Here is a 25,311-nt window from a genome sequence, read left to right as displayed (position 1 = left end):
TCATCTTTGCAGCTGGTCTGCAGAATGCTCTTACCAGACTGGGACCTGGGTAAAGCTGCAGTAAGAAGTGAGACCAGTGAGGACCAATATTCTGAGTGGAATGAAGATTCCACTCTGAATATAAAAAGGGGGGATTAGACCGAGCCAGTGGGCTGTAGCGGCAATGACGTGGTGGGATGGTGAAGACGGCGCGAATTTTATGTAAATGGGCACTGGCCTGAACCGTGGGAAAGAAGCTCAGTTCTTATCAGCATATCTCCCGCTTGAATATCTCATAATGGGGCAGATCTAATATGGTAGGTTTTATGAGATCAGCATGTGCATGTGTATGTCTGCTTACAGGCTGTTCCTGGTTGTAGTACTCGTGTGGTCTAATGTGTAGCTGCAGTGGTCTGGCAGTGAGCTGGTTGAAGGCAGGAGTCAATTCGAAGCAGTTCTGAAACAGTGACACTCGGGCAAAAATGTACAGGCCCAGTCTGGCTCTTGACATGGCTACCACCAGACGCCTCACATCCCTGTGGAGAGACAGAAAAAAAAGGATTGACTTGAGGGGAAAAGACGTGAAGGGGTGGCGGAAAAATGTGTGAAACTGTAAAAAGGAGAAGAGATCCTGCGTAGGGGCAAAAACAAAAACTGAAGCGAAGAGATCACAGTGAAAGAACCGAGTAATGGTTGAAGGGGAAGAGAAGAAAAGGCAGCGTAGTGTACGAGGAAAGAGGTTTAGTGAAGGATAAGCGGCACTACTTGAGTGGGGAAAATACTGAGGATAAGAGAGAAATACAGAAATGGAAGACAAAGGGCATGGATAAGCACTGCAGGCAAAGAGTCAGAGAGGTAGGAGAGCACGGGAAAGGGTAGATGGAATAGGTTACTTTTTTATGCCATCAAGTAGTATTAAGAGATTAAGGACAGAGGCAGTCATTTCTCTGAGCTTTCTCTGGCTTGTCTGTTTGCTCCCCTGCAAAAACACTGCTTGTAGTACACATCCCACTATACTGTACATTAGCATTCTATACAAAACACACACACACACACACGAGGAGAGGGAGAAGATTTGGACAACTGTAAACACCACAGAATGAAGCATTTATAGGGGGTTTCCCTTTGAACCTACTGAATCCTTATATTGTCTCAGTTATCTGCACAGTTAAATTTGGTTATAAAGAAAACGTGTAACCATTTAACTGACCTGTAAGTCTGTGGTGTGAGATTAAACATTGGTGAAAGCATTTGAGAAAGAAGTTGTTTTTACTCAAACAGCTCTGGCAATAGTCTTTATTTTGATGCTGACGAATAAGACACACAGCCATGTTTTTGTATATAGCATACTCTTAAGTATAGCCAAAAATATGAAATGTGGAGTCCACCTGAGCACTTCATGAGATTAAGAGGATTAATCTTTGCAATATGCATGATGAGTTCTGTGAATATGACAAAAAGGCTTATGGGAGCCATTGTGCAGGGTACGAGTGAGTAAACGTGAGCAGCCTATAGATTAATGTGAAAATTACTGCACATTTCAGGCAAAAATGGGGGCACGGTACAAAATGAAACATTTCCACAGAGACAAACTACTGCTGCCTAGGCCAATGAGCACAGACATGTGGAGCAGATGAACCAATCATGAAGCACGATAGCCTGTGGACATGGCACTACTGAGAGACGCCCACCTGGACTGTGCTGTGACATGACAGGGCAAAGTGGACGGTGTGTGTTCCCACATGTGTGTTCGTGCATGTCAGAGCATCTCTGAATCTGTGCTTCCCTGTCAAAGTGTGTGCTCCTGCATGTGAGCGTGCCCGTGTGTATCACGGGAATGCTTCCCCTGTCAAAGCGAGGGTCAGCTCATCATATGGTCAGCTGCATCCCCTGTGGTTGTCACGGCTGCGGATTGCCATGAGGAGAGGGGCAGGGGCAGGGGCAGGGGCAGGGGAGAGAGGGGGAGGAGGATTGTGAGGTAAAAGCCAGTGGTACACCGCAGTGATCCCATTATGAGAAAAACACAATGGACAGCACTAGGAGCTCCCATGAAGCACTGCTCTCTCAACCACTTAGCTGACCATTCACAAGCTGTCTGGGATGCCAACATATGAATGACCATCATGAAAAACTATAACAATGGAATTAACTAGACATTTTCTGTTATATTTTACATTAATGGTTTAATCTAAATGACTCATGGTGGCTGATTTCTTATTCACATCCCTCACGGTTAACAATAAATATTAACAATTAAAAAAGCAAATCCAAAATTTGACGCAGCCTGCCAGAATAATCACAAAAAGGTTGATTCAAACATTCTTATATGAAATAACCACAAACATTATCAGTGATTGACAGCTTGGTTTTCAGGGCCTTGAAGCTCAGTCTTATCAAAAGTCTTAATCAAAGAGAATAGAAGCTCTAGAACTATTGTACGTTCCCTGCACTGAAAAACTGCTACACTGAGAATGTGTAAAAGGTGGGATGTAATATCGAGTCAGAGACGAGATCAAATGAATGATACAGAGAGGAGAGCAGGCACTGCCAGCAAGATAAAGTACCCCTCTCTGTAGTCAGCTGCAGTTTCTCACTTTCAGCTACATTAATTAATCGCTCCATCTGTGAGATGAAGAAAGAACAAAATAGAGTTTTTAAGTGTTTTCTGTGCTAGCTAAATGGCCACAGTGAAGGGTGGGGCGTACAGAGCTACAAAGGGAATGGCTTATAATTTGCACTCGGGTTCCAATTTGCAGACTGTCCAATTCTCTGATAAAGCTGTGAGCAGTGCAACTGCAAAAGCAGCTACTGTACATCACAGCCAGCGGCCGGCATGTCAAGTAGAAGTGCTGTAGATCACATGCCTGGTATAAAACCCTTGGTTGTTGGAATCTCACAGCAGCAGAGAAGTGAAAGATCATTTGACTACAAATTAATTCAGTGACATGGGGCAAAGAGGCCATAGCCAAATGAACAGAAAGCAGAGAGAAAACAAAACAAAGCTGCCAATGAAAGAAGACGCCATGAAGGGGCGTGTAGCAGAGCAGTGATTATCCATCATACTGACTGCTTTACAGTTTGCCTTTGATCAGAACTGAGCTCTTTGTTAGTTATTGTCAACCTAATCATCAGAGCACAATTATTTCTCTTAACTGGAACAAAAACTACAGTCAGCTCCATAGATGTGTCCTTAAGCACCTTTATCCTCCCTGCATCATAATTAAGCTCATACTTACCTCAAAACTGCAACACTGTTATTTCCCTCAGCAAACTTTATTCAGTAGTTACATATGACAAAAAGAGAAAGCCTCCTGAGAGCAGCTGTCTCACGAGAATTAAGTGCCAGCTTTTCTGCAGTGTTATTTCCCTGGAGGATGTTTATCTTAGGTGTATTTCATATTACACAAGTATTTTAAAGCAGAATAGCTGCTGAGAGCTGAAGGCTATTTTGGATTAGATACTTTTTTTCCTGCTTGGCATGCAAAGAAGTAATTACCTCAGGTGTCCCACAGCTTTGGTGCGGACCAGGGAGAGGATGATGTAGTCGTTCTGCTGACCCTGGAACCTGTCCACTGTCGTAATCTGTACAGACACAAACATATTTATTATTCAACAACACGACACACAAATGCACATAAATATCAAAGATATGCTAACTAAGCTCCGGCAGCGGATACGCTTTGCAAAGTAAATGAGTGTTTGCATTTTAGGTAGGTGGAGGGATTTAGCTGAAATGTTTAAAAACATGAGCGAGACCGCTTTCCGTCTTAAATTCTTTTTCTTTGCCTTTTCTTTCTTTTTTGAGGGTGAACGTTAAGAGACGGCGAAGGTACTTTCTTGTTGCTGCCGTTATCGCTGTGGGCCACACGGGCAGCCAGCAGGGTTAATACGGCTTAAAGGGCATTTGCCACCAGCAGCCTCTTACCTGGTCTCCTGGGATTCAGGGCCACTTGGGAGGGGGAGGGGGAACTACTTGACTGCATCAGAGATTATTTCAAGGAGACAGAAAATGTAGAAGTGGCTCTCTCTGTGGAATTTTTTTTTTTCTAAGCAAAAGGGAACCCGTGTCAGCCAATTTGCTTTTATACTCCAGTAATCCTGTCTTGCTGAGAAGTGTACTTATTCAACTACATAAAGAACTGTGCTGTGTTTTGACTTTGTCAGTCATGTTACTTTATGTAATAAAGCTATCATAAAGCATGTGCACTTCAAACTCAATACAAGGACTGGTCTTGATTAGATGCAAGAATGTGAAAACTTTCATACCGAACTACCTACACCGAGTGTGCACAGCCTTGACAGTGTTGGAGTGTATACATGGAATATGCTCCAACTTCATAAGCTCTTTCATGATCATATAGCCTTCACTCTGTGTCTATTTTTAGTGGTGTTTCCGAGTTGGACTAGAAATATCTTAGGGATGTAAATCTGAGTCCAAAACCACATTACACAGTGTCTACACTGTGTAAACAGTGTGTAACTATAGACAGAGAAGTTGATGTTAATGCAAATAGTCTGATCAGCTGTTGTTTTTGGTTAGAAGCCACATGGAGATGTTAGTGGTTAACGCTTGGTTAAAGTATGCTGCTCTGGAAAAAAGCTGCAATGTTTAGAGTATTCAGGAAAAATGTTAAGTGGAATTATAATAACAACTATTAATAACTGAGTGATTATGCCTTGGGTAGAAATAATCCCTCCCATCCCCATTTAAAAAAATAAAATAAAAAATATATATAAACCTACAGAATTGTTAAATAAATAACTGTTTTAAATTTGATAGCACAGTATTAGGCTACGTTCACACTGCAGGTCTTAATGCTCAATTCCGATTTTTTTTAATCAAATCTGATTTTTTTTGTCTGCTTGTTCACACTACAAATAAAATGCGACAGCAAACGCGCTCTAGTGTGAACGCTCAAAGCGGCCCGCATGCGCAAAAGAAGATGTCACACACAACGCGCTCTGTTTAGACCCAGACCAACAGTATTGTTTGACTGATGGCCCTTAATATAAAGACTTTGGACTTTACGTTTCCCAATTTTTGCTTTAAGTTATTTTGTTATTTACATAATAATGTAAATACATTAAAAATTATCCGTATTGCTGTTTTAGAGAAGCGGTGCTTCAAAGGATAGTTGCAGATTTCTGTCAGAATCTGCAGATTATACAGTACAAATAAAATGTTCACGTTGTCTTACCAACAGTTTCACTAACATCTACACTGGATGGCCAGGAAGCGTTCGCGAGGTCTTCTCGGGCGCTTCTCCGGCGCTGATAATTGGCGTCTGTCTTGTGTCAGTGACGTAAAAGACGGATTTAATGTGACATGACCGTTCAAACAGCAGTCGCTTTCTAAAACATCGGATATGTATCGGATTCAGTACCACATACGAAAGTGACCCAGATCGGATTTGAAAATATCGGATTTGTGCCGTTCACACTGTCTTACCATGATCAGATATGGGTCGCATAGGGTCAAAAAAAGATCGGATTTGATGCGCTTTCGCCTGCAGTGTGAACGTAGCCTTAGAATGATCAAGGAAAAACACATCAGAGCTGGAGTGTCCCCTATCTTGCAAATGGTAACAAAGTTGTTGAGTTTAAAAGCCAAGTTATTAAGTCCCTTTTTTTAAGTACTATACAAAAATGCTACTGTATAGTTACATACGACACATGCTAAAAAAAAACTCATAGCCAAGCAGAAAGAGGCTGGCCTGTCCTTTATAGTTTCACTTTTTAAAATGGATCAATAGGACATCAGCTTCCACTGAGGAGCCATGCAGGCCCGGAACTACAGCATTCAGTAACTAGCCATGCTAAATAAATCATCCTGTGGTTGTGGTTACCACCTATTAGTAAATGCAACCCTCAGTGAACCTCTCCAAAACCCCTTTTGGATAAGAGGAAGGGAATGTGGGGAGACTGTGTGTGTGTGTGTGTGTGTGTGTGTGTGTTAATGTGTAAAATCGAGAGCGATGGGACTAATGAGGTATTTATTTACGTCTCCCTGTTGCTATGTAGAACAGGTGGAAGACCAGAGGCAACAATATGTTGCTTTTACAATAGCAGGAGATATCGTCGGCTGTATGCTCAAGTTACACATCCATGGTATGCATGCACGTACTGACACATGAGAAACGGTGAATCTTGGTTTGCAGCAAATGTGGTTCTTTAGAGAGGGAGTTATTCTTAGCCTACAGAAAGTGATAACAAAGCCCGGATCGACATTCTCCCCGAGGTATAGCATTCTGCATGGTGTTTAGTTATTTATGAGAATCTTCCAGGGAGAGAATTATAGAGGTCATGTCATTGTAGCACATGCATGTCTGAGGACATAAGAAAACACACACAGCGAATACTCCTTGAGATACACAAACAGCTATTTTACTGCCAAATGTTTTCTTCCAACATGCCTACTTCTTATGGAGACAATGGCACACTATTAGATGATGATCAACCACTGATCTCTCCCTTCTTATTTTCTCTGTTACTCTGTCTTACTTATGGTAATTACTGCTGGGAATGTGCACAAGTCCGACCTCTGGATTATTCAATTTTTCACAAGAGGAATGGCAGGGACGCCAGAGTTAACAGCTTTGTATTGCTTGTGTGTTCCAGGATTTCAGATCTAAGAAAAAAAAAAAAACAACAAAAAAAATATGATGCTAGGAAATGTTAAGACACCTCTTCTACACGTTTCATGTTGTCAAAGAGGCTAGTAATGTTGCTCTCAGTATATGAAAAGCTGTGTGTTTGTGGTCACGTAGAAGAGTTAGACAGCTGCAGAGGGTCATTCAGAATAAGGAATGAAACCTTAAATAGGTACTTTGTCACTTTGCATTCATCTCTTCTTGACCCGGTTGATGTATCTTCTTACTAACTAAATAGTCAAACTCTGACAGTCAGACTTCCAGCACTTCTTCATCAAAGAAAACAGAACCAAATGGATATTTTCTGTAAAACTCAGGAAAATAAATAAAAAGTATTTGCACACATGCTGTATTTACGCAAACTGTTGTTTGGGATTCTGTAAAAAGCTTGAGCAAGCATGTTTGACGCTGGCACTGTGACTGGTGCTAACTGGCCTTCCTCTGCTTTTCTTTCTAATTAAAGTTATAACAGTAAAGTAAGCTGGATGTTGACATTTGCGCCGTTTTACGCTTTGTGACACACTGTCAGACACACTGTGGACACAGTGCTCAGCGCCATGACCTTTCAGCTGCTCAGCATTTTTTCCCACAAGAGCCCCTCTTTCTATTTCATCTCTCTCTGTCTCTGGCCATCTTTCATCTCAGCAAATCTAACAACCTGTCACTCCTGTCACTTTATTACTAGGCATGCATACTGACTAAGGCCATGAGCACAATGAATGATGCTTTATGTCTTGACATTGCAGGACATTTCACATGGCTAAGCAAAATTTCTGGCTAGCTGTCAGGGCAGGGAATGTACTTCAAAACAAAACAACAAGGTAGGGTTGCACAGCAAGAAATACAGACACAACAGCATGGAATGAGTAAAGACTGAATCACAGTGGACGCTATAACAAACCACTATTCTAACCTCCAAATTGCTATCATACTTGGAAGAACCTGCTTCCACTCTGCCTGCTTTTGGACAAAATGGCCTATGTATATTTTTTATTCACTTTTTATGTACTCAGCAGTAACAGATGAGTAATGAGTAGACAGTAAATTTCACAAAATACTGTGTGATAAACAAAAAGATTGGTACATGCCATTTACATTTTCTGGGCATTTGTGGGAAATAAAAATACATGTCTTCTAAAATAGAGAACATACCTGGATTATTGCTCTGAGTATTTATTCTTTCAGTTTGAAACACTGGTTAATTGTGAAGAGCCACCTCACTTTAACACTCCTGCTGTTAAAGAAACACCAAAAATATGCACAACTAAACTAAACCGATCGCAATATTACTGAAGGCGTGCTGCTGCTGACCCTATGCTACCTGACATAACAACGCTCCATATAACTGTTGATATGCCATTTCCACTCCACTCTTACTGGAATGCCGGAAGAGTCTGTGACATTGTTAAGTGTGTGAAAACCCAGACCGAAGAAAGGTGAGACAATGTGTGTAGGGAGAAAAAATGAAGAGCGAGGAAAGCATAACCTGAGGCTAGTGAGTAAAAGCATTTAGCAGTACAAACAGAAAGTGGATGGGAAACTGTGCCGGCGGGTTGCTGACTTAACACACTGTAAAGAAAGGAAAAGAGGAGAGACAAGAGAAGTTCGGGGGAATAATATAGGCTAGAAGAAAACCTAACTGTATCCCTCAGGGATGAACAGACTCTCCCTGTATTTACAGTCAGTCAAACAAATTTTTCAAATGCTTGCACACACCTATAATTTGCTTTTCCTGTTACCACTCTGTCTTTTACCCACCGTGAACAATTGAGATTTACTAAAATTCAAATAGTACTTTAAAAGTTATACATCGATAAACTCCAGTTCAAATATAAAACTCTTCTTAAACTGAACAGACAAACAATACAGTTTACACATTAATGTTAATGAGTGACAAACACTTAGGGAAATCCCTCCAAGATGCTTGGAGAGCTGTGAATATCTTTCCCAGTGCAATGGAGGATAAGAGGTTGGTGCAATAACTGCAGCTGGCATCCGGAGGTGTGAAGAAACTATCCATGTCATGTGTGATACGCGTTTCCAACACGCTAGTTGTAGCCCTACATATATAGGTGGTGAAAACATGTCTGACTGAAAAATTGATTCCTTTGACATAAGAGAGGACTAATGTATCACCCTCAAGTGTGCGATCATTCATTTATAATCAAGTTTGACTGAATACTTGAAAAACCCAGTACTTGCTACAAAACCTGTCCAATAATGGAGTGTGTTTATTTAATCACCTCTTGCTTGTGCTTTGATAACATGACACATACAAGATTGCTGCTTCCCAATTGGTTTGTTTCAAATGGTGCTTACCTTGTGGGGCTGACCAAACACTGGATTTCCAGCACAGCGTTGGTTGATGACATCTCTGATCAGGTGTTTTTGTCCATTGTAGGTGGTGAGGATGCTGATACGCTCAGCTGGGTAGCCCAACAGACGCATGTACATGTATAGAGCCACACAGTACTCTGCCTCTGCCAGGTTCTTCACAGAGAGAGAGAAAGATTGGTCAGAATAACATTATATTACTGAAATAAACAACCATTGCTGCCCAACCTCTGGGGCTGAAAAATGAAGCTTGTGCTAAAGTGGCACATATTGCAGTCCCTCAAACTGCCACTTATAGCTGGCTCCAAAAGAAACTCAGTCCCTAATGAATTCCATGTTAAAGGAGGTTTTGATAACTTCAGACCATAAGTTTATAATGACACCAGGGACTATTAAGTAAATTGCAGCTTCTTGGTCACACACAACACATGCCTGCACACCATTTGCTTGCATCAGCCAAAAAAAGTGATGATACATAAATAAGCCTGTCCTGCACTGTTATATACAACTATGCATCATGTGTTTTGCACATCAGTTATGAGACCAGCATATAAGCTGAGTATTAATATAATGACAACAAATTTTACTTTGACAGGAAACAGCTGTGAACACCAGAAACATGTTGTGTAACTAAGTTACAGTGAGTTGGCCTACTGCTTGTTCATCATAGAAGGGAAATGTTATTCATACATATTGAAGTATATATCCTTAGTGAAGCAGGCAAGATACATTTAACAAGCTAGTGTTTGGCTGCAAATTTGCTACGTTGCACAAATATGGTGAAGTTTAGCTCAAAAAAATTGGCAGATTAAGTAATTCAGAATAATTAGACAACTTGTTTGTTGATATTGGAGTCCATTTCTAAGCTACCACTCGCTATTAAAGCTCTCTGTTTACACTGTGAGCAGACGAGAGGCACTGAAGTGATCAGAAGCAAGTGTAAACATCAGATTTCTGGAATTTTCGTGGAAAATCAGAACCCCATCTTTTTACACAGACATTAGTCCCTAGTCTATCTGAGGCAACTAAGAGAGTCAGGGACTGTCTCTTTTTATGTTGCAATCACTCAGAATCTGGCAATGAAAAGCATTTAACAGATGAAAAAGGTTACCTAACGTACATTTAAAATGCTCACCTCTAGAGCAGAACAGACATGCGTTTTTTTTCCTCTTTTTTGTCACTATGCACAACACAGGAGCTCTCTGTGCTTGGACAATAAGACAGAAACACACATTCAAATAACCACACTGACAATGGCTACAATGTTACTACCTACACCTATCTGATATAATGATTTCTCTTTCATTTCCAATTACAAATCTCCAGGACCTAGGACTACATCAAAGTTTTTCTCCCAATGTGAATACATGTAAAACGTTATTCACCAAATTAACAATCAACAAATTCCCGAGCTTGTGCACCCTGGTTCCAAGGCTACATTCTGTCCTTCAAATAAAGCCCAAAAAAGAAAAGAAAAAAAGGCAACGCCATGTATTATTCATTCAGTTTCAATTAAATGTGGACTGCTGCCTCGCATCTTTGATAATAATGTATGCAGCTTCATCAACAGTTCCTGAGCTAGCTGCACTAGAGTCAGCACATCAAAAACAATGACATCCTTTGTTCTTAGTCCCTTATTACCTGCCTACAAATGGCACAGATATTTAAAAATCGCAACTTACTTCTCCAGCAAAGTTACTTCTAACCCTCTGCATTTACAGATCATCTACAAAACCACAATCATGTAGCAAAAGCCAAGAATGCATATCTCATACACACACACAACAAATAAATAGACATTCAAGTAAAAATCTGTGACACTTCCAGATTTCTGTCTTTCATTTGCATTTCTAACATACATCAAATCTAAAGCCTAAACCCCAAAAGAAGCTGGCAACTACAACAAGGTCAGACCTAAGCCATTGAAGTTTGAGCCAGTGGTTCGTGACTGCAAAAGGACTGGAGAGGATAGAATGATCAAACGTGGACTGAGGAGAGAGGGTTACACACAGATACACTTTAGAGTAGATACAAGAACATTATTGATAATGAGAGGCATAAATTCAGGCTACCTGTAAGTAAACTCCACCATGCAGGTTGCTCTTATGCAATTTAAAATGTAGCTTGTAAAGCAGAAAAGTCTATACTAACAAGCCTAATGGCTGAGGGAGGCAATTTCCAAACAGAAGATGGGGATTTACATAGGCATCTTACTCTTCATGAGCCATTTGACAACAGTGAAGTACTATCAGTTAGCTGAGACTCAATAGGGAAAGAGCTTTAGCAAATGAGGCAAAGCACGGGAAAAAGACCCTTTGCACTATATTTTGTGCACACAGTATTTGTGTATGGGTTATGCACAGTTCACGTGCAACCACAAAGCAGTGGTGGTGGCAGTGTTTGTTCAGCTGCGACATGTATTCAGTGTACACTGGATACAATTGCTCGTCTAGTGTCAAATTTATCCTCTTTGGTTTCCAGGAAAGTGCATCTGTGTGTGTGCTTGTCAAGCATAACGAGTGATATTGAAGAGATTCCCTTGAGGAGACTCAAAATGGCAACTGGCAAATGGAGTTGAGGTTCATGTGACCTGGTACCACGAGAAGCACACATGGTGCTGAATTAAGAACAATAAGAAGCTTTAGGGACTTGAGTGTGCACAGCGTGAATGTAGTTGAAAGATTCATGAAGCAATATGATCCACTTAATGGGTATGCACATTCTAAATTGAAAGCTTCAATTTGATATTTCAATCATTACACAGGATATCTTATCTGAAATCCAGTGCTGTCGGCTCTGATTACTACAAACTCTTTAAAGTATCAGTGGATGTTTTATTTACAATATCTTACACTTCTATAAGCTATACTATTTTTATTTATCTTCTTGGAGAAATGTAATTTGTTTTTTGTTTTTTTTACTTGACACTAATATGTGGTCTTCGTGGGCTGGTGCACTGCCAAAGTAAACACCCCTATCAACCCTGCCCTGTGCCCAGACACAGTCTTCGTGCCTCAGCAATGTCAGGATGAAACACAGTCTGTCTTCCGGTGTGAAGGACAAACCGCCTGGTCTGTGCTGGGCAGCCAGTGTTAGCTGCACACTAAGCAGAGTGATGAATATATTATATGGACTGGTAGCTGAACCAGTGAAATTTAAAAATGAATGAACTGCTGTACAACAACCAATTTAGAGGAAATGGAGGCTAGAGAAAACATGCTTCTGTTTCTTGCTGGAAGTGTGAATGTGTTTCCTTGTAACGGAGGGTAGTTCCACAGCTTGTGTAACATGAACCATTTCAGCTATTCAAACAATTTCTGTACCTGGGCTACATATATACACAAAATACTAATGATGTTCTGTTTGGAGTATTCAGTTGTTTCAATTGAAGTAGCTCATACTGTAGGCAGTATACTATTTGAGTTAAAAATAAACATTTTACTTCTAGAATCACATTACAATGTTATCGCATGGGGCTATTTCCCCTTTTTTTCCCCAATAATTAAACATACTTGGTTGTTTTTACATTTTTACATATGTTCGACAAATGTCATACAAGGATGTGCAAGGATTACATCAAGTGCGTTCATTCATGTGATCTACTAACCTGATAAAAGTAAGGGTTGGGCTCAGATTCTCCCACCCCATTGAAGTCTTCCACATTAATTAGCTGGAAATCAAACGTCAGGCCGGGGTTGGGCACCTGAAACTCGGGAAGTTGCTGAACGTGAGGCAGGTTCCCCAGGTGTTTGTAGCGCCAGTTGTACAAATTGCACAGGCTGTGAGATAGCAACACAGACACGCATTAGGTCACATCTGTGTTACAGTTTCCCTGACAGGACCACTGGAAATTTTAATCAATCAGCACAATCAGGGTTCCCACAGCTTAAGGCAAGGCAGATACATTTATTGCGTTTAATGCAACTAAAACTGAAATGCAAGACCAATTTTACAGCAAATAAAGAAAAATGTTGCAATTTCTCCATTCCAATTCAATTTCTGGGGGTTAGAAATAACCTCGCTCAGTTATTTAAACAATGCAGCACATCTTGGGCTGAGCTATGTCCTGTGAACTAACATCCCAAATATCTGTACTGGACTTTTTTCTCATGTCAAAAGAGAACAAGCAGATTTTTTTTTTCTTCTTGCTTCATACTATGTTTAGACAACTGATGCACAAAACGCCAGATTTCAGGCATTTGATCTTCATTTGTGTTGCCATTTTTGTGTATGTTACCATGATAACAGGTGTTATTCTGATTATGTTGCTATGCTCTGCAGTCAGAGAACAGATGGGCTCTTCTCAGTAAATCCAGTAAAGGTATCATTTCCCAACTCTGGCTGTTTAAACAGAGTCTGCCTGATCATCCTGCTCGCCCGGCATTACTACACAAATGTTTTCTCCATTACCAAGCAAAAACATTTCTTTTGACAAAGGCTCAATAACTAAATATACTTAATTGAACTGATTTATTTTTAACGGTTTGCTAATGATTTGGGCATTTCGCCGTCGTTGTGGCCAGTCTGAAAGTTTTTTTTTTTTTAGCAACAACAGTAAGAGGTCTAATGGTCATTGCTTAGACTGACTTAGCTGCTCGGGTTTAATGCAAACTTGAACATTCTGAAGCAATAAGTTAATAAGTTTGAGTTTTTAGAATCAAGGGTAAGACCACTGACTTGCATCCATAAAATAAAGCACTGTAAAGCATAAAGGTATATAGAAAGAATAATTACTATTAAATTACTATTCAATTATGTTTAAGGAACTTCTTCCAAATTACATTTAAACATTACGTTTTTTTATCCCTGTGAGCCCCTCTGGGTACTGAGATTGTATTTTGCTTGGTGACCCACCTTGCACGTGCACGGCCCTGTGCATCCAAATCTATTGTGGGCACCCCTAGGCGCACAAATCGGGTGAAGAGAGACTGCTCCATGTTGGAGTACTTCTGGAAAGCCATGTTCTTGATGACTGGGGGCAACTGGTGGTGGTCGCCAATCATGATCCAACGCTTTAGCCTGCTGTAGCCATCCTCTGGGTTCTGCAGATAGAGGAACATAAGATGAACAAGCAGTAAAAAAAAATAGAGATACTGTGACAATATATAATGATCAGTGAAGGTGTAACGGTTAATTTAGGTTTACGTTTTAAAATCAACATCAACATCTGACATGCTTTCTCTAACAAACATATGTGTCATACTGTCAAATGCAGTGATGTGTTTTGGAGCTGGACCTCACAAAGATCTAATATTCCACCCATTGTGTAAGATTGTTTTAAAGTGTGATCACTGGTTGTGTTTGAATAGCTGGTAGTAAAAGGGAAGGGGAGGACAATGAGCCTGGCAAAAGGTTCTGACTGGCACAGAGGAGAGATAATGAGGAGTTCTGGCAAGGTTGCTGGATAGGCTGGTGTGCCTAATGATCTTGTCCGTAAACAGAAATTACAACACAGAATGTTAGTCATAGCTACCAGAGACCAAGACCATTTTTATGGAGCCCATTAGGAAAATCTTAATGGGAAAAGTCAATTTGAAAAGGGTACTGATGTAAAGATTAAACTACACAAACCAGTGACAATGACAAATCCTGGCAGATTTGTGAGAATAATTTTTCAGTCAAGATTAACAGTCAAAACATTCAAGCTTAATAATTACAAGTTAGCATTTCGGTTACCTGTAGCAATAGAGGGATGAAAGTCTCAATTTCCAGAATCTGTGCAGCTTCTTCCATCAGGATGTTGTCATACTGATAAAGAAATGAACAGCTTGACGTAACTTCAATACATAAACTAACTGCAGCCAAACAAAATATAGCCAGATTATTGGAAATGCATTTTTAAAATGACAAAAGTCAACCTTAAATCCCAGCTCCACTAGGTCGTGACGTTTGAGTGCAGCGTGTGTGCAGGTCATGGCAATGATTTTGGCTTCTTTCACTAGCAGATATTTGGAGCGATCCAGTCCACTTCTCAGCAGCTCAAAGGCCCTGAATTCCTTTTAGGATAGAAGAAAAGTGATACTCAGGAATGACGTCACAGAGCTATGTTATAAAACCAGATTGATAGGGAACAAAAAACGTAAAATATCATCACGATGAATTAAAATTGCTAACATTTATTCTGTATTGAGTCATTTTTTAGTTTTTTTTTTTTTTTCCATACTAGTGTGAGGGATGACTTTAATGAACAATTAGTATGACAGATGATGGATAATATAAAAATCTCTTGTAACGTAATAAAATCTTAAATTTTAAAAAGCACATTTCAATATTCAGAAATCCAGTCAGCACACATCACGATACACTGAGTGGCTTATCTTTCGTCCAAGCGTTTGAATTTCTCCAACTGACTCTACTTTTCTTTGCTGAAGTGGCTAATTCAAAGTGACACCCGGAAGATGAACCACAATTCTAAACTTCAACAAAGTCATGATGGACATCTAAATGACTGGAAACTTACAGTACTCCACTTTTTAATGAAATGTATAATTAACATAATCCCTCTGCTTTCTTCTCTCATTAGAAGTGAGTGTCCTCTTTTCCCATGATGCAGTGACAGAGACTAGCCAGCCGCAGGGCTCTCCTGTGAAGTATGCGGGGTGTATTTTGTTTTCAGTAGCTGCAGCCTGAGGAGCACTCTAGCAGAGATTTTCTTACATGGGTTACACTGTAAAGGAAAATTTAGGGGATTTTTTTTTTTTAACCCAAAAAACAAATCACTTCATTTCAGGTTGGTGATATGATGACACTACAGAAAGCTGCGGGGGGATGCACAGAAGAGGAGTATGGGTAAACAGGCAAGCTATTTTCAGGTTGGTACACTAGCTCTGGAGGGTAGGGATGGAGGAAAGGAGACTCGGACAGCGCCATGGTATAAATATTTAATGTGTTACTATTTTAGCATTAATATTAAACTAATCAAAACATGTAATATTGATGAAGTCTATTTTTAAACCCCATGGCAGCAAATGAGTTGAGGAGTGATATTAAGATGGTTAGAATTCATAGAAGTTGAAAAAACTAGGAAAAGGGAACCAAAAATAAGTTAAAAAGTGGAATGAAACGGTGGAATTGCAGAGGAGTAAACAGCAGATGTCTATACATGAACGCAGGAGGCACACTGTGTCTCCCCCGCTCTTTCTGTTTGCCTAGCAATACATTCTTAGGATATTCCTTTGACAGCTTATTCAAAACTGCTTTTACATTTGAAAAGGTAGACAGATAAGCATATTCAGCACAATGTTGCTTCTGCTACCCTGCACCACACAGAGCAATACTTCTTAATGGGTGTACAGATTACACTGCAGCATGGGTGAGGCTCAGGGAGGAGGGAGGAGGTGCTGTGATGCAGTGATACAGAGGCCAGCCAGATAAATCAAGGTCACAACACATGTTGGGACATTACCTCTAGCCAATAACTTTTTATTGCTTTTCGGAGACCACCTTGGTGTTCCCATAAATCTGAAATGTTTTTGTTATCCCTACAGAAACAGTTTGATGGGCTCAGAAGGAATAATAACAGACTTTCAGCTGTGTTTGAGAGCGTGAAGGGGTGTGAAAAAGAGTGACAGAGAAAAACACAGAGCCATGAGCAAGCATATCTACAGGCATAACATACAAGGCGAAATTTCAACCTCAGAATAAACACATCCACGACTGTGGATAGTCACTATTAGCTGACAACAGTCTGTTAATGTGGGGGCCAGGTAGGCAGTTACTTGTGCAAGACAGAATGTGCAATACCTGGAAAGACAGCTGGTATGAAAATAATCAAATACAGCAGGTAAAGCTTATACGTGGGTTTGAGTGAAAAGGGGTATATATTTATTGCTAATTTCAATTTATATTTAAACATTGGTTTTAGATTTAATGATGAACTCTCTATGAATAAATTTACATTGGCTTTTTTTTTTTAACTCAAGTAACCAGTTTACATGCTACTTGGAGATGCTGGCCCTGTGACCCTCTTACCTCCAGCTGGGTAAATATTTTCTTGATGTGGCGATAGCAGCCCTCTGCGATGTCCATGTCCTCCTCATATGACCGACCTTTGAACACAGGCTGGGGTGCATTGGAAAAGTATTTGTGGAAAGGAAAATGTGCAGCAACAGCCTCCACCTCCACGTTCTTGCCCTGTTTTGGTTTTACTTTGCTCATGTACTCTTCCCAGCGGGATATCACCTGTTGTGGGAAGAGACAACAGTCACTGAACACCCTCTCAAAGAGTCACAGTAGTGATATTTAGTATACACCCGAGAATCAGACATCTATGTGATATGCGAGTTTGAGTTGCACCTTCAATAGAGTCAGTCTTTTCTGGCAAGCCATAATTGCTTTAAAGTGGGCTGTTATGCATGACAGGTGGTGCTGAGATTATGCTGAGAGAAAAATCACACCTGTTCACACCAATAAACTCTTAAGAGTCTGCAGCATTTTATTTGGGCGATTACTAATTAAGGGTTTCAAAAAGTAGCTTCACTTAGCCACGACATTCAGAAAATGACCAGGGGTATTTTCTCACATGAGCGATGTTTGTATGTTCTCATACAACATTTGTTTTTGGACAGCAGAAGGAGTAGTGTACCTCTGCCAATCTTAAATGGCTCTGCCAAGCTTAAATTCAGACTATAGAAAAATAAATAAACAAGCAAAAATGAACAAATGAGAAGCGATAGGCTCACTCTTGCAGAGGTGCTCCTGCTGAGTATCTAATAACCAAAACCAAGCAGCAGGGTAGCTTATTTCTATAAATACCCCTGTAAAAAACAACATTAAGGATAGCATTAGTGAGTCTGCTAGAGGACTGAGCTTAATTGCATGTTAAGTATCTGTCTGCACAGATTATTAGGACTACCATGGAAACCTTAATGATATGTACAAAGTCACTGTTATCAACAATCACTCACATTCACATGAATAATCAAGGAAGTATGTTCACGGTCAAGTTGTCACTACACCAACAACCTCCTGAAAACATCTTCAAAAGACAAAGAACTATACAGTTGGGTCTGAAAATGTTTGAACAGTAACACTATGGTTCCGGATGCCTACACAATAGATTTTACCTGAACAACTGAGATTCAATTACAGTCTTTAATTAGAGGGGTAAACAAGAATATTTTTACACAACATTAATTTAGCCCTCACTGAAGGTGAAACCTTGGACTTCTGTGTCAAAAATGTTTATTTTTGGAATTGTTCTTTTCAAACAGGGGAAATTGTAGTAGGTAATTGCTAGCAGTGGAAATTCTCCTGCAGCCTGAGGGGACAGTAATGATGAGGTGACAGGAATAAACAGAAAGCATTAAGAGCATTTCTAAATATTTATATTCTTGACAGAAAGAGCAGAGTGCTGGGGGAATGGAAACTTCAATAATGTCTGCATTTCATTCATCAACTGTCTGAGGAGGAGGATGGTCATTACAGAAATCCATTCTAATTATTTCTGCAAAATATCTCCTTAACTCCATCTGAAAATCAATTTCAAAATCTCTACACAAATGGTGCTTAATGCTTAATAGAATATGAAAGTTGGTTTTTTTCCCCTTGCTTACGCCACACACAAAATGAATAAAAGTTCAGAGTTACAAGTACATCCAACATTACACATGAATTTTTTTTCTGTATCACAGAAACACATGTACTACCTTTTCACTGCAAGAACAGACATGACATGGCAACATTTACAGCAACGCCTCAAAAACCAGGCCCTTCTGTTTCCAATGCTGTGTGGTCATGAGGTTATATAATAATCCTGTGACAGCTTTGCCCTTGACTTCAACTTCTGAGTGCACCAAAACAACACAAGTCATATCCATGACTGTGTGTGTGTGTGATATCAAAACAATAAAGCAATTGAGAAAACTGAAATGGGCTTTCTATCTGCACAGTAAATTTTTAGGATGTTGATGCTGATGTTTTGAGTCTTCCATCCTTTTTCTCACTGATTACTGTCTTTTAAAAATTACCATTTGTTGCAAGTTTATCAACATCAAGGCCAGACACCAATTTATTGGGGCAGTGAAAAGTATCAGGTCTTTTTTTTTTCCTACCCTGAGTTGCTACAGGTGCTTCTGACACTGGAGGATAAACACAGATGTCTGCAGTGGAAAACTGCCTATACTTGCTAATTTAGATTGCAGCTATTCAGTCTTACCTGGTAGAGGTAGAAATGTCCAGCAGTCTCACAGGTATAAGAAACATCTCCTGGGACATCCAAGCTCTCCTGTAACCTTCCCACCTCTCGGAGAAGCTCCAGTCTTCTGGCCAGGACGTAGTTTACCCTTCCATATCTGAGGAGAGCACAGGAGTGTTAGTCAACAATCTAAACAGTTAACCCCTGTAAAAATAAGAAGGCAGTTGGAACGATCAGCCAGCTATAACAAGCTATCACAGCATGACACAAGAGTGATATTTAATCAAAATCACACTTCCTATATAAACCCAGACAAAAAAAACATGGCATGATAATTAGGGTATGTTTGATTAATTAATGCATAATTAAAATTTGATTGTCTAAGTGAGCCGACTAGCTAAAGGTGAAAAATCTGCATGCCTAGAACAACTTCCTCAGCTGGAGTAACACGAACGTTCAATGGCCGAAAATTAATTAGCACCACATAACAGAATTAGAGATGAGTAAAACTGTTGTACATAGCAGAGGAACATCAGTTTGCTCATCCATATTTTTCTGTTAGCGCTGGCTTTCAACTTAACTGCTGGTTTTGTAGTAAAACTTAAATAATAAATCTTATTTATATCATCCTGATTGGGTTTTATGTATATGTAAGGTTTGAGGGTGTATTTTTAACGGGCATTTAAAAATCCATATCCTCCAATCTCCAGGAGAAACAGAAAAGTAATTTGTAACAAATTGCTTTCTACATAAAGTAAACAGGAAATGAGTAATAAATCCAACAATGGTCATGACCTAAACCAGCATGTCTCGTGACCTGCATGCATGACTCATAGCAGCACGTAGTTAAACGTGCAATTGAGCAATAAGAAAACCTCAGACTGCAACTTATGGCAAACATGTGAGACAGGGTCTTGTGATTACTGACTTGACTGTGCAGAATATTGGCTCTCTGGTTATGGTCACCTGGGAACATACTTCCTTTTCTACGTTATAACATGCATCTCATTATGCAGCTAAACAATACTGCTGAAAAATGTCATGAGATGGCAGTGAGACAACAGACAGGAAGAAGGAGGGGTTACCGGGTAATACTAGAGGTGAACACTATTTTTAGACCCTCTCCAAAGATTCTTGGTCAGCAGATGACTCAAAGACTATCACACTGCTCTGCCTGAGTAAAATTAAATAAAAGTGAGAAGTGACCTTGCCTCTTAGGATGACACACCTGTAATACATTCACCAAAAGCCTAAAATAGATACAAACGTATAGTACATGTGCAGTGTACATTAATCTACAAGTCTGTCTTAGTTTTTTCATAAATTCTGATACGTGTAAAACATCTGAATGAGAATGGTGTATTTCATTTTCTGCCCTAAATTGGAGTCATAAAATGATCTTGACAACCTGGGATGCAAATGTAAACCCATCCAAAACTAAACAAGGGCTTCCTTAAGCCATCACCAAGATCCCCCTTCTAAAACTCATTAAAATGGCACAAAATTGTTCATGAAATGCATGGAGGCGTTGTTAATTAAGGCTGTAGCTTCCCCCTTTGTTAAGCACTCAGAAAAGCACTGCCGTCCATTTTTTTTTATCATGTACAGTGTTAATTAAAACTCTCTGGCTCTCTCCTCATTCTGGTGTCAGTGGGGTGGAAGAAGTGTGGAGTCTGCATGTTGTTGTGAGGCAACCGGGCAAGCGGGAACATGTCGACTGCTGCTAGCTAGAGCTCTTTCTTTTATGTCTGTGTTGCTGCATAATTTAAGAACGCATGAGACTGCCTTTATGTGCGGATGCCCAGTTTCCATAAATCATCATTCATACTACAACCATGCACTCCCAGTAGGCAGCAGTCATACAAAGGGTACAGCAAATGAGAGGCATGCGTAACTCCTCCCTCGCTCCTTAAGGAAAGCTGAGAGCTATAGGGTGCAATTTGCTCAGTGCCATGGATGGATGAGATGGTAATTAACATTGTAGGGTATAAGAACACTTTAAATAGTAACAGCATAAAAAATGTATTAATATTCAGTGACACTGAGCTATTTATATTCAGGAGGTGGCAGGAGAGCGCTGCCAGTGGTGGAAAAAAAGTTTCCGGCTGGTTCATTTATTAAAGTGTTAAATACATTAGTGATTATGTAAAACTGTACAATTTCGAGTATTTTGTGATACTCTGGTTTTCTGAAGTGTGCCATGAGTACAGTGACCCCCACCTACTTTTTCATCCTATCTTACTACGTCCCAATAGTACTGAGTCACTATCCTTAAAGGCATTAGACATACTAAGAACAAGCATATATAAGACAGTTGGGAGACACTGGGACTTCCTTATGAGGACCAGTGAGTCTTACCTGAGGTGTGTTCTGTGTCCTGCCTCCATTTTTGCATTTATAGCTAGTGTTGAGCCTGGGTGCTGCATGTATTTGATTATACTCAGATAAAGTCAATCACCACTGATTTAAAAAGGGTTTCTTCCTGATCTGAACAAAATAAACGTTCCTAAGTTTTGGGTATTTTGATTCATTTATGAATTAATTACATTTTTGATAATTCATTATTAATTCATTCCCCCAATTTTGGGGATCTTCGCCTATTTAATTAAATTTGACTTCCATAGTGCCAGCTCACAACATGTCATCACCAGGTGCTTTTTATCACAAAGTAAATATCCTGTAATATTAAGGGAAACATACAAATGCTTCAAACAGTGGTAAATCCACATAACTCTCTCTACATGGCCTGCTGCTATCTTATTAAAATTTATTTTAAAAACTGGGGCAGAACCAACCAATCAACTGTTGTGGTCCAGAATAGCTATGAATGGGTTACTTGGGCATGTACTGCTTGTGTATGGCTGCTGAGACAGATCCCTTAGGCTGGTGGAAAGGACTGAGAGTCCAACAATGCCTAGTGAAAATAAACCAGGTCCAAAGCCTGACATATGAGAGTGTAGCAGCCCTGTCAGTGTATTGGCTCAGACCTACTGTGTATGTGGGAGATGGCATAAATGGATGTGAGTTGCCTCTGCAATTTAGATACACAGTAATTCTGAATATTTCTTGAATGCACCATCACTTGTGGGAAATCGTGTCTCAGTTTTCACATATGCAGTACTGTTTGGTTAGCTGTACCCATTTGTGTGTGTCATCTTCCACCTGTTATCTGCTTTCCTCACCTGCTGAAGTCTTTCTCAGTCTCCAGCTCTTCCTCTCCATGGCCCAGACGCAGAAGGTGGCGCTCGTCAATGTCTAGAGCCATGATCTTTTCAAAGAGTTGGTTCAAAGCCTGATGTGGAATGAAAAAAAAATCTCTTTCATTTGTATGTAATATACTTAAGTTAAGTCAGTAAAATAATTTGGGAGGGTGTGCAGAGTCTTATACAGGAAAATAATTATCATCAAACTATACTTCTGGTGTTTAAGGTTCCTTCTGGCATGCTTCCCCTTAGTTTAAAGCAGCTGAAGATTACTTTATGATTAAATACTGAGGGGAAAAGACCAAGGCACAAGGGAGCTTAGCTTTTAATTTCTCCTCCATGGTTAGAATATGACTCTTGCCTGATTAATGGGCAGTTCTGAGAACAAGCTTTAAATTCTCTTGACAACTTTACATTTAGTTGATCAATGTATTATAGAAACTTTTCAGAGATCAGACTTGCATGTGGAGATGCTGTGTGTGTATATATGGAGAGGAGTGTTGACCTGATTTGAATGTGTGACTATGAGGGTCCTCTGCTCAGGGAAGTTGTGATACAGGTTTGAGATGATCTGAACGGCAACATCGGTCTTTCCAGTACCTGGTGGTCCCACAACCTGGAGGAAGGAAGTAAAAATGGGATTATGTCAGAATAAATTAAGCATTTTAACAGTAGTACATAAAAAAACTAAGAAGTTGGAAGTTAGGTTGCAAAGGAAACATTTCTGTAGATTACAAAGGTAGACCTAATCCAGTGGTATCCACATAAGGGTAGGGAACATAGCTACTGAAACAAACAAGAAAGTTGTAGGAGGAACATAGGAGGCATAAATATTTTCAAGCCTCTCCTGGTATACAAGTTATCATGATAATAAGCTCCAAATTTACTTACCTGGGGGGGAACAGCACATTAAATTTACTAAATTAATATTCATGAAACAGGTTGGTCTTAGTGTGGGTCTCTCAGGTGAGTAATCTCTGCTAAAATTAGCAAGCACAATTACACATTCATGCATAAATCAGTGCGTAATCAGCTCCTTCGTTTCTCTACATGAAAGCTAGGCAGACCAGGAGGTAGTGTGTGCTTGTTATGGCTGCTAATGACTGTGACATATGCCAAGAAGGAAGGTTAGAAGGGGTGAAGTGAGTGGCAGATGAAGGCATGCATACAGAGTTGTTTTATGGCTCTGGTGATAGCCTTCTTGCCATATTTACCTCAGCTAGCTGTGCAATAAATAACTCTGATCACACTGCCAGTTTCCAGTCACCACAACACAACAGCACTCTTGTCACAACAGTGTGTTAAACAACTTTTGACATAAAAATAGCAGGTTGGGGTGAAATTTTTGTGGTTGTGCATGTCAACTGGTGGCTTTAATCCTATTTTGACTATTTCACTGGTATAGTCAATGTGTACTCCTCAAAAGTACACAGGGAATTTTAGTGAAATTTGATGTTTTCCATAAGTATACAAGACAGAGATGAGTTAGTTGGGTTTTTTTTGTCAAATACATAATAAGAAAATATCATTTTAAATAGATAGTGTCCACACAATCTTAAAACTAAAATCAAACACTGGATTCTTACCATTGTTAGACCTGGCTGCATCCCGGCTCGAATGGCTTCAATTTGAGTAGAAGTGAATGGAATTGTGTTCCTGTAAGACACGTACATGCTTGAAATTTATGAATCAAGTAATTTGATACTGAATACCCTTGGAAGCATAAACCCATTTGTATTCAAATGACTTCATTTGTTTTTCTAAGAGATGCTTTGTGCTGCAAGTGTTGAGATGCATTTGGAGACCACACTGTAAGATTGCTAAGTCAGGGCCTCCCCACAGACATGCTGTTGCTATCAAGATTTGAATATCAAAGTGCAAACTGAAAATGCTCAGGAAGCACAGGATGAATCTCAACTTTTCATGTAGCACAATTATTTTGGGGTGTTGTAATTAGTACAGGAATACTAATACCCTTCTATTCACCATTCATTTCTATCTATAAATGTGGGCATAACAACAACCAAAACAGCACCACAATATTACATCCTAAACACATCAGATACCATGGAAACGATCGTAGACAAATAAATCAGAATGGATTAGTAGCTCAGTGTAGGGTACCTACGATGCACATAGCTTAGAGATTTGCACCTCTACACTTCTTATATTGACATAAAGTTTTTGAATAACAGGTTAAGGACTTAATATGCATAAGATTATAAAAAATAAATAGGCTTGGAACTCAAAAATATATTAGTGTACTATACAGTGTGAGTCGAAGGTGTAATTGCATTACAGAAACAAATCAGTGCACTGTACAATTACTTGACACTAAATCTTATTAAATGATAAAAGGAAAGGTTCGAGTATTGATCTCTCACCGTTTGGGCTGATTGTAGGGATATGGCCCACGATTGGGGGTAACATAAGGTTCGACAATCAAGGTCTTGTCTTCCTCTTTGTTTTCCACTTCTTCATCAGCCTTTCTTTTCTTTCCTTTGTCTGCTGTGTTTGAGGTGGGAAATGTGATTCTGGTACAGCAAAAGAGAAAATAAGAAGGATAAATATGATGTATTATGAAATATTTAGCAATATATAAACAATTATATAAATATGGTTACGCAAACAGATTCTGATTAAGATTGATCAAACAAAACATTTTTCTTTTAAAATTCACCTGAATGGGGGAACCTGAAGTTCAGGGTTCTCCTCAGTGACCTTTATGGTGTTACCAGGGAAACATGAACGCAAGTGGTCCAATGACAAAAAGGTGTCATTGAAGTCCAATGTCGAGATCTGATTGGGCATTTTTGAATAATGTGCGCTGCCCGGGTCACCGTAACCTAAGATGATGTCATGAAGCCAGTCTGGGACGACACATTCTGTGTTCATCAGATGTCTGATGGTCTCTAGCACAGCCTGAAACAGAGAGAGAGAAACATGTTACAGATGACACTGAGCATAAAACAGACACAAAAACACAGTTTAGCTGGGTAAGAATAGCTTT

General features: G+C 39.7%; 1 protein-coding gene and 1 long non-coding RNA gene across 3 annotated transcripts in view; one reads left to right on the top strand and one right to left on the bottom strand.

Annotated features, from left to right (window-relative positions):
* The window catches only part of LOC102081873 (uncharacterized), a 14,687-nt gene extending 10,058 nt beyond the window's left edge, over positions 1–4,629 (top strand). The window contains exon 3 of the long non-coding RNA XR_002057458.2: positions 3,785–4,629. This is a non-coding gene — a long non-coding RNA (uncharacterized LOC102081873). The remainder of the gene's footprint in view (positions 1–3,784) is intronic.
* The window catches only part of aqr (aquarius intron-binding spliceosomal factor), a 46,030-nt gene that overhangs the window by 2,306 nt on the left and 18,413 nt on the right, over positions 1–25,311 (bottom strand). For both annotated transcript variants that reach the window (XM_003442946.4, XM_005477181.3), the window contains exons 21-34: positions 24,982–25,223; positions 24,686–24,835; positions 23,888–23,957; positions 22,807–22,917; positions 22,281–22,390; positions 19,120–19,255; positions 16,935–17,144; positions 14,822–14,959; positions 14,640–14,711; positions 13,818–14,005; positions 12,571–12,742; positions 8,949–9,119; positions 3,476–3,561; positions 341–515 (exon numbers count right to left, since the gene is read on the bottom strand). In XM_003442946.4, the coding sequence (XP_003442994.2) occupies positions 341–515; positions 3,476–3,561; positions 8,949–9,119; positions 12,571–12,742; positions 13,818–14,005; positions 14,640–14,711; positions 14,822–14,959; positions 16,935–17,144; positions 19,120–19,255; positions 22,281–22,390; positions 22,807–22,917; positions 23,888–23,957; positions 24,686–24,835; positions 24,982–25,223 (2,031 nt within the window). The remainder of the gene's footprint in view (positions 1–340; positions 516–3,475; positions 3,562–8,948; positions 9,120–12,570; positions 12,743–13,817; positions 14,006–14,639; positions 14,712–14,821; positions 14,960–16,934; positions 17,145–19,119; positions 19,256–22,280; positions 22,391–22,806; positions 22,918–23,887; positions 23,958–24,685; positions 24,836–24,981; positions 25,224–25,311) is intronic.

Source organism: Oreochromis niloticus, linkage group LG19 (genome assembly GCF_001858045.2).
Source record: "Oreochromis niloticus isolate F11D_XX linkage group LG19, O_niloticus_UMD_NMBU, whole genome shotgun sequence".
In the NCBI taxonomy this organism is placed as follows: domain Eukaryota; kingdom Metazoa; phylum Chordata; class Actinopteri; order Cichliformes; family Cichlidae; genus Oreochromis; species Oreochromis niloticus.
Note: the sequence above shows the minus strand (reverse complement) of the source record. Positions and strands in the feature narration are given on the sequence as shown.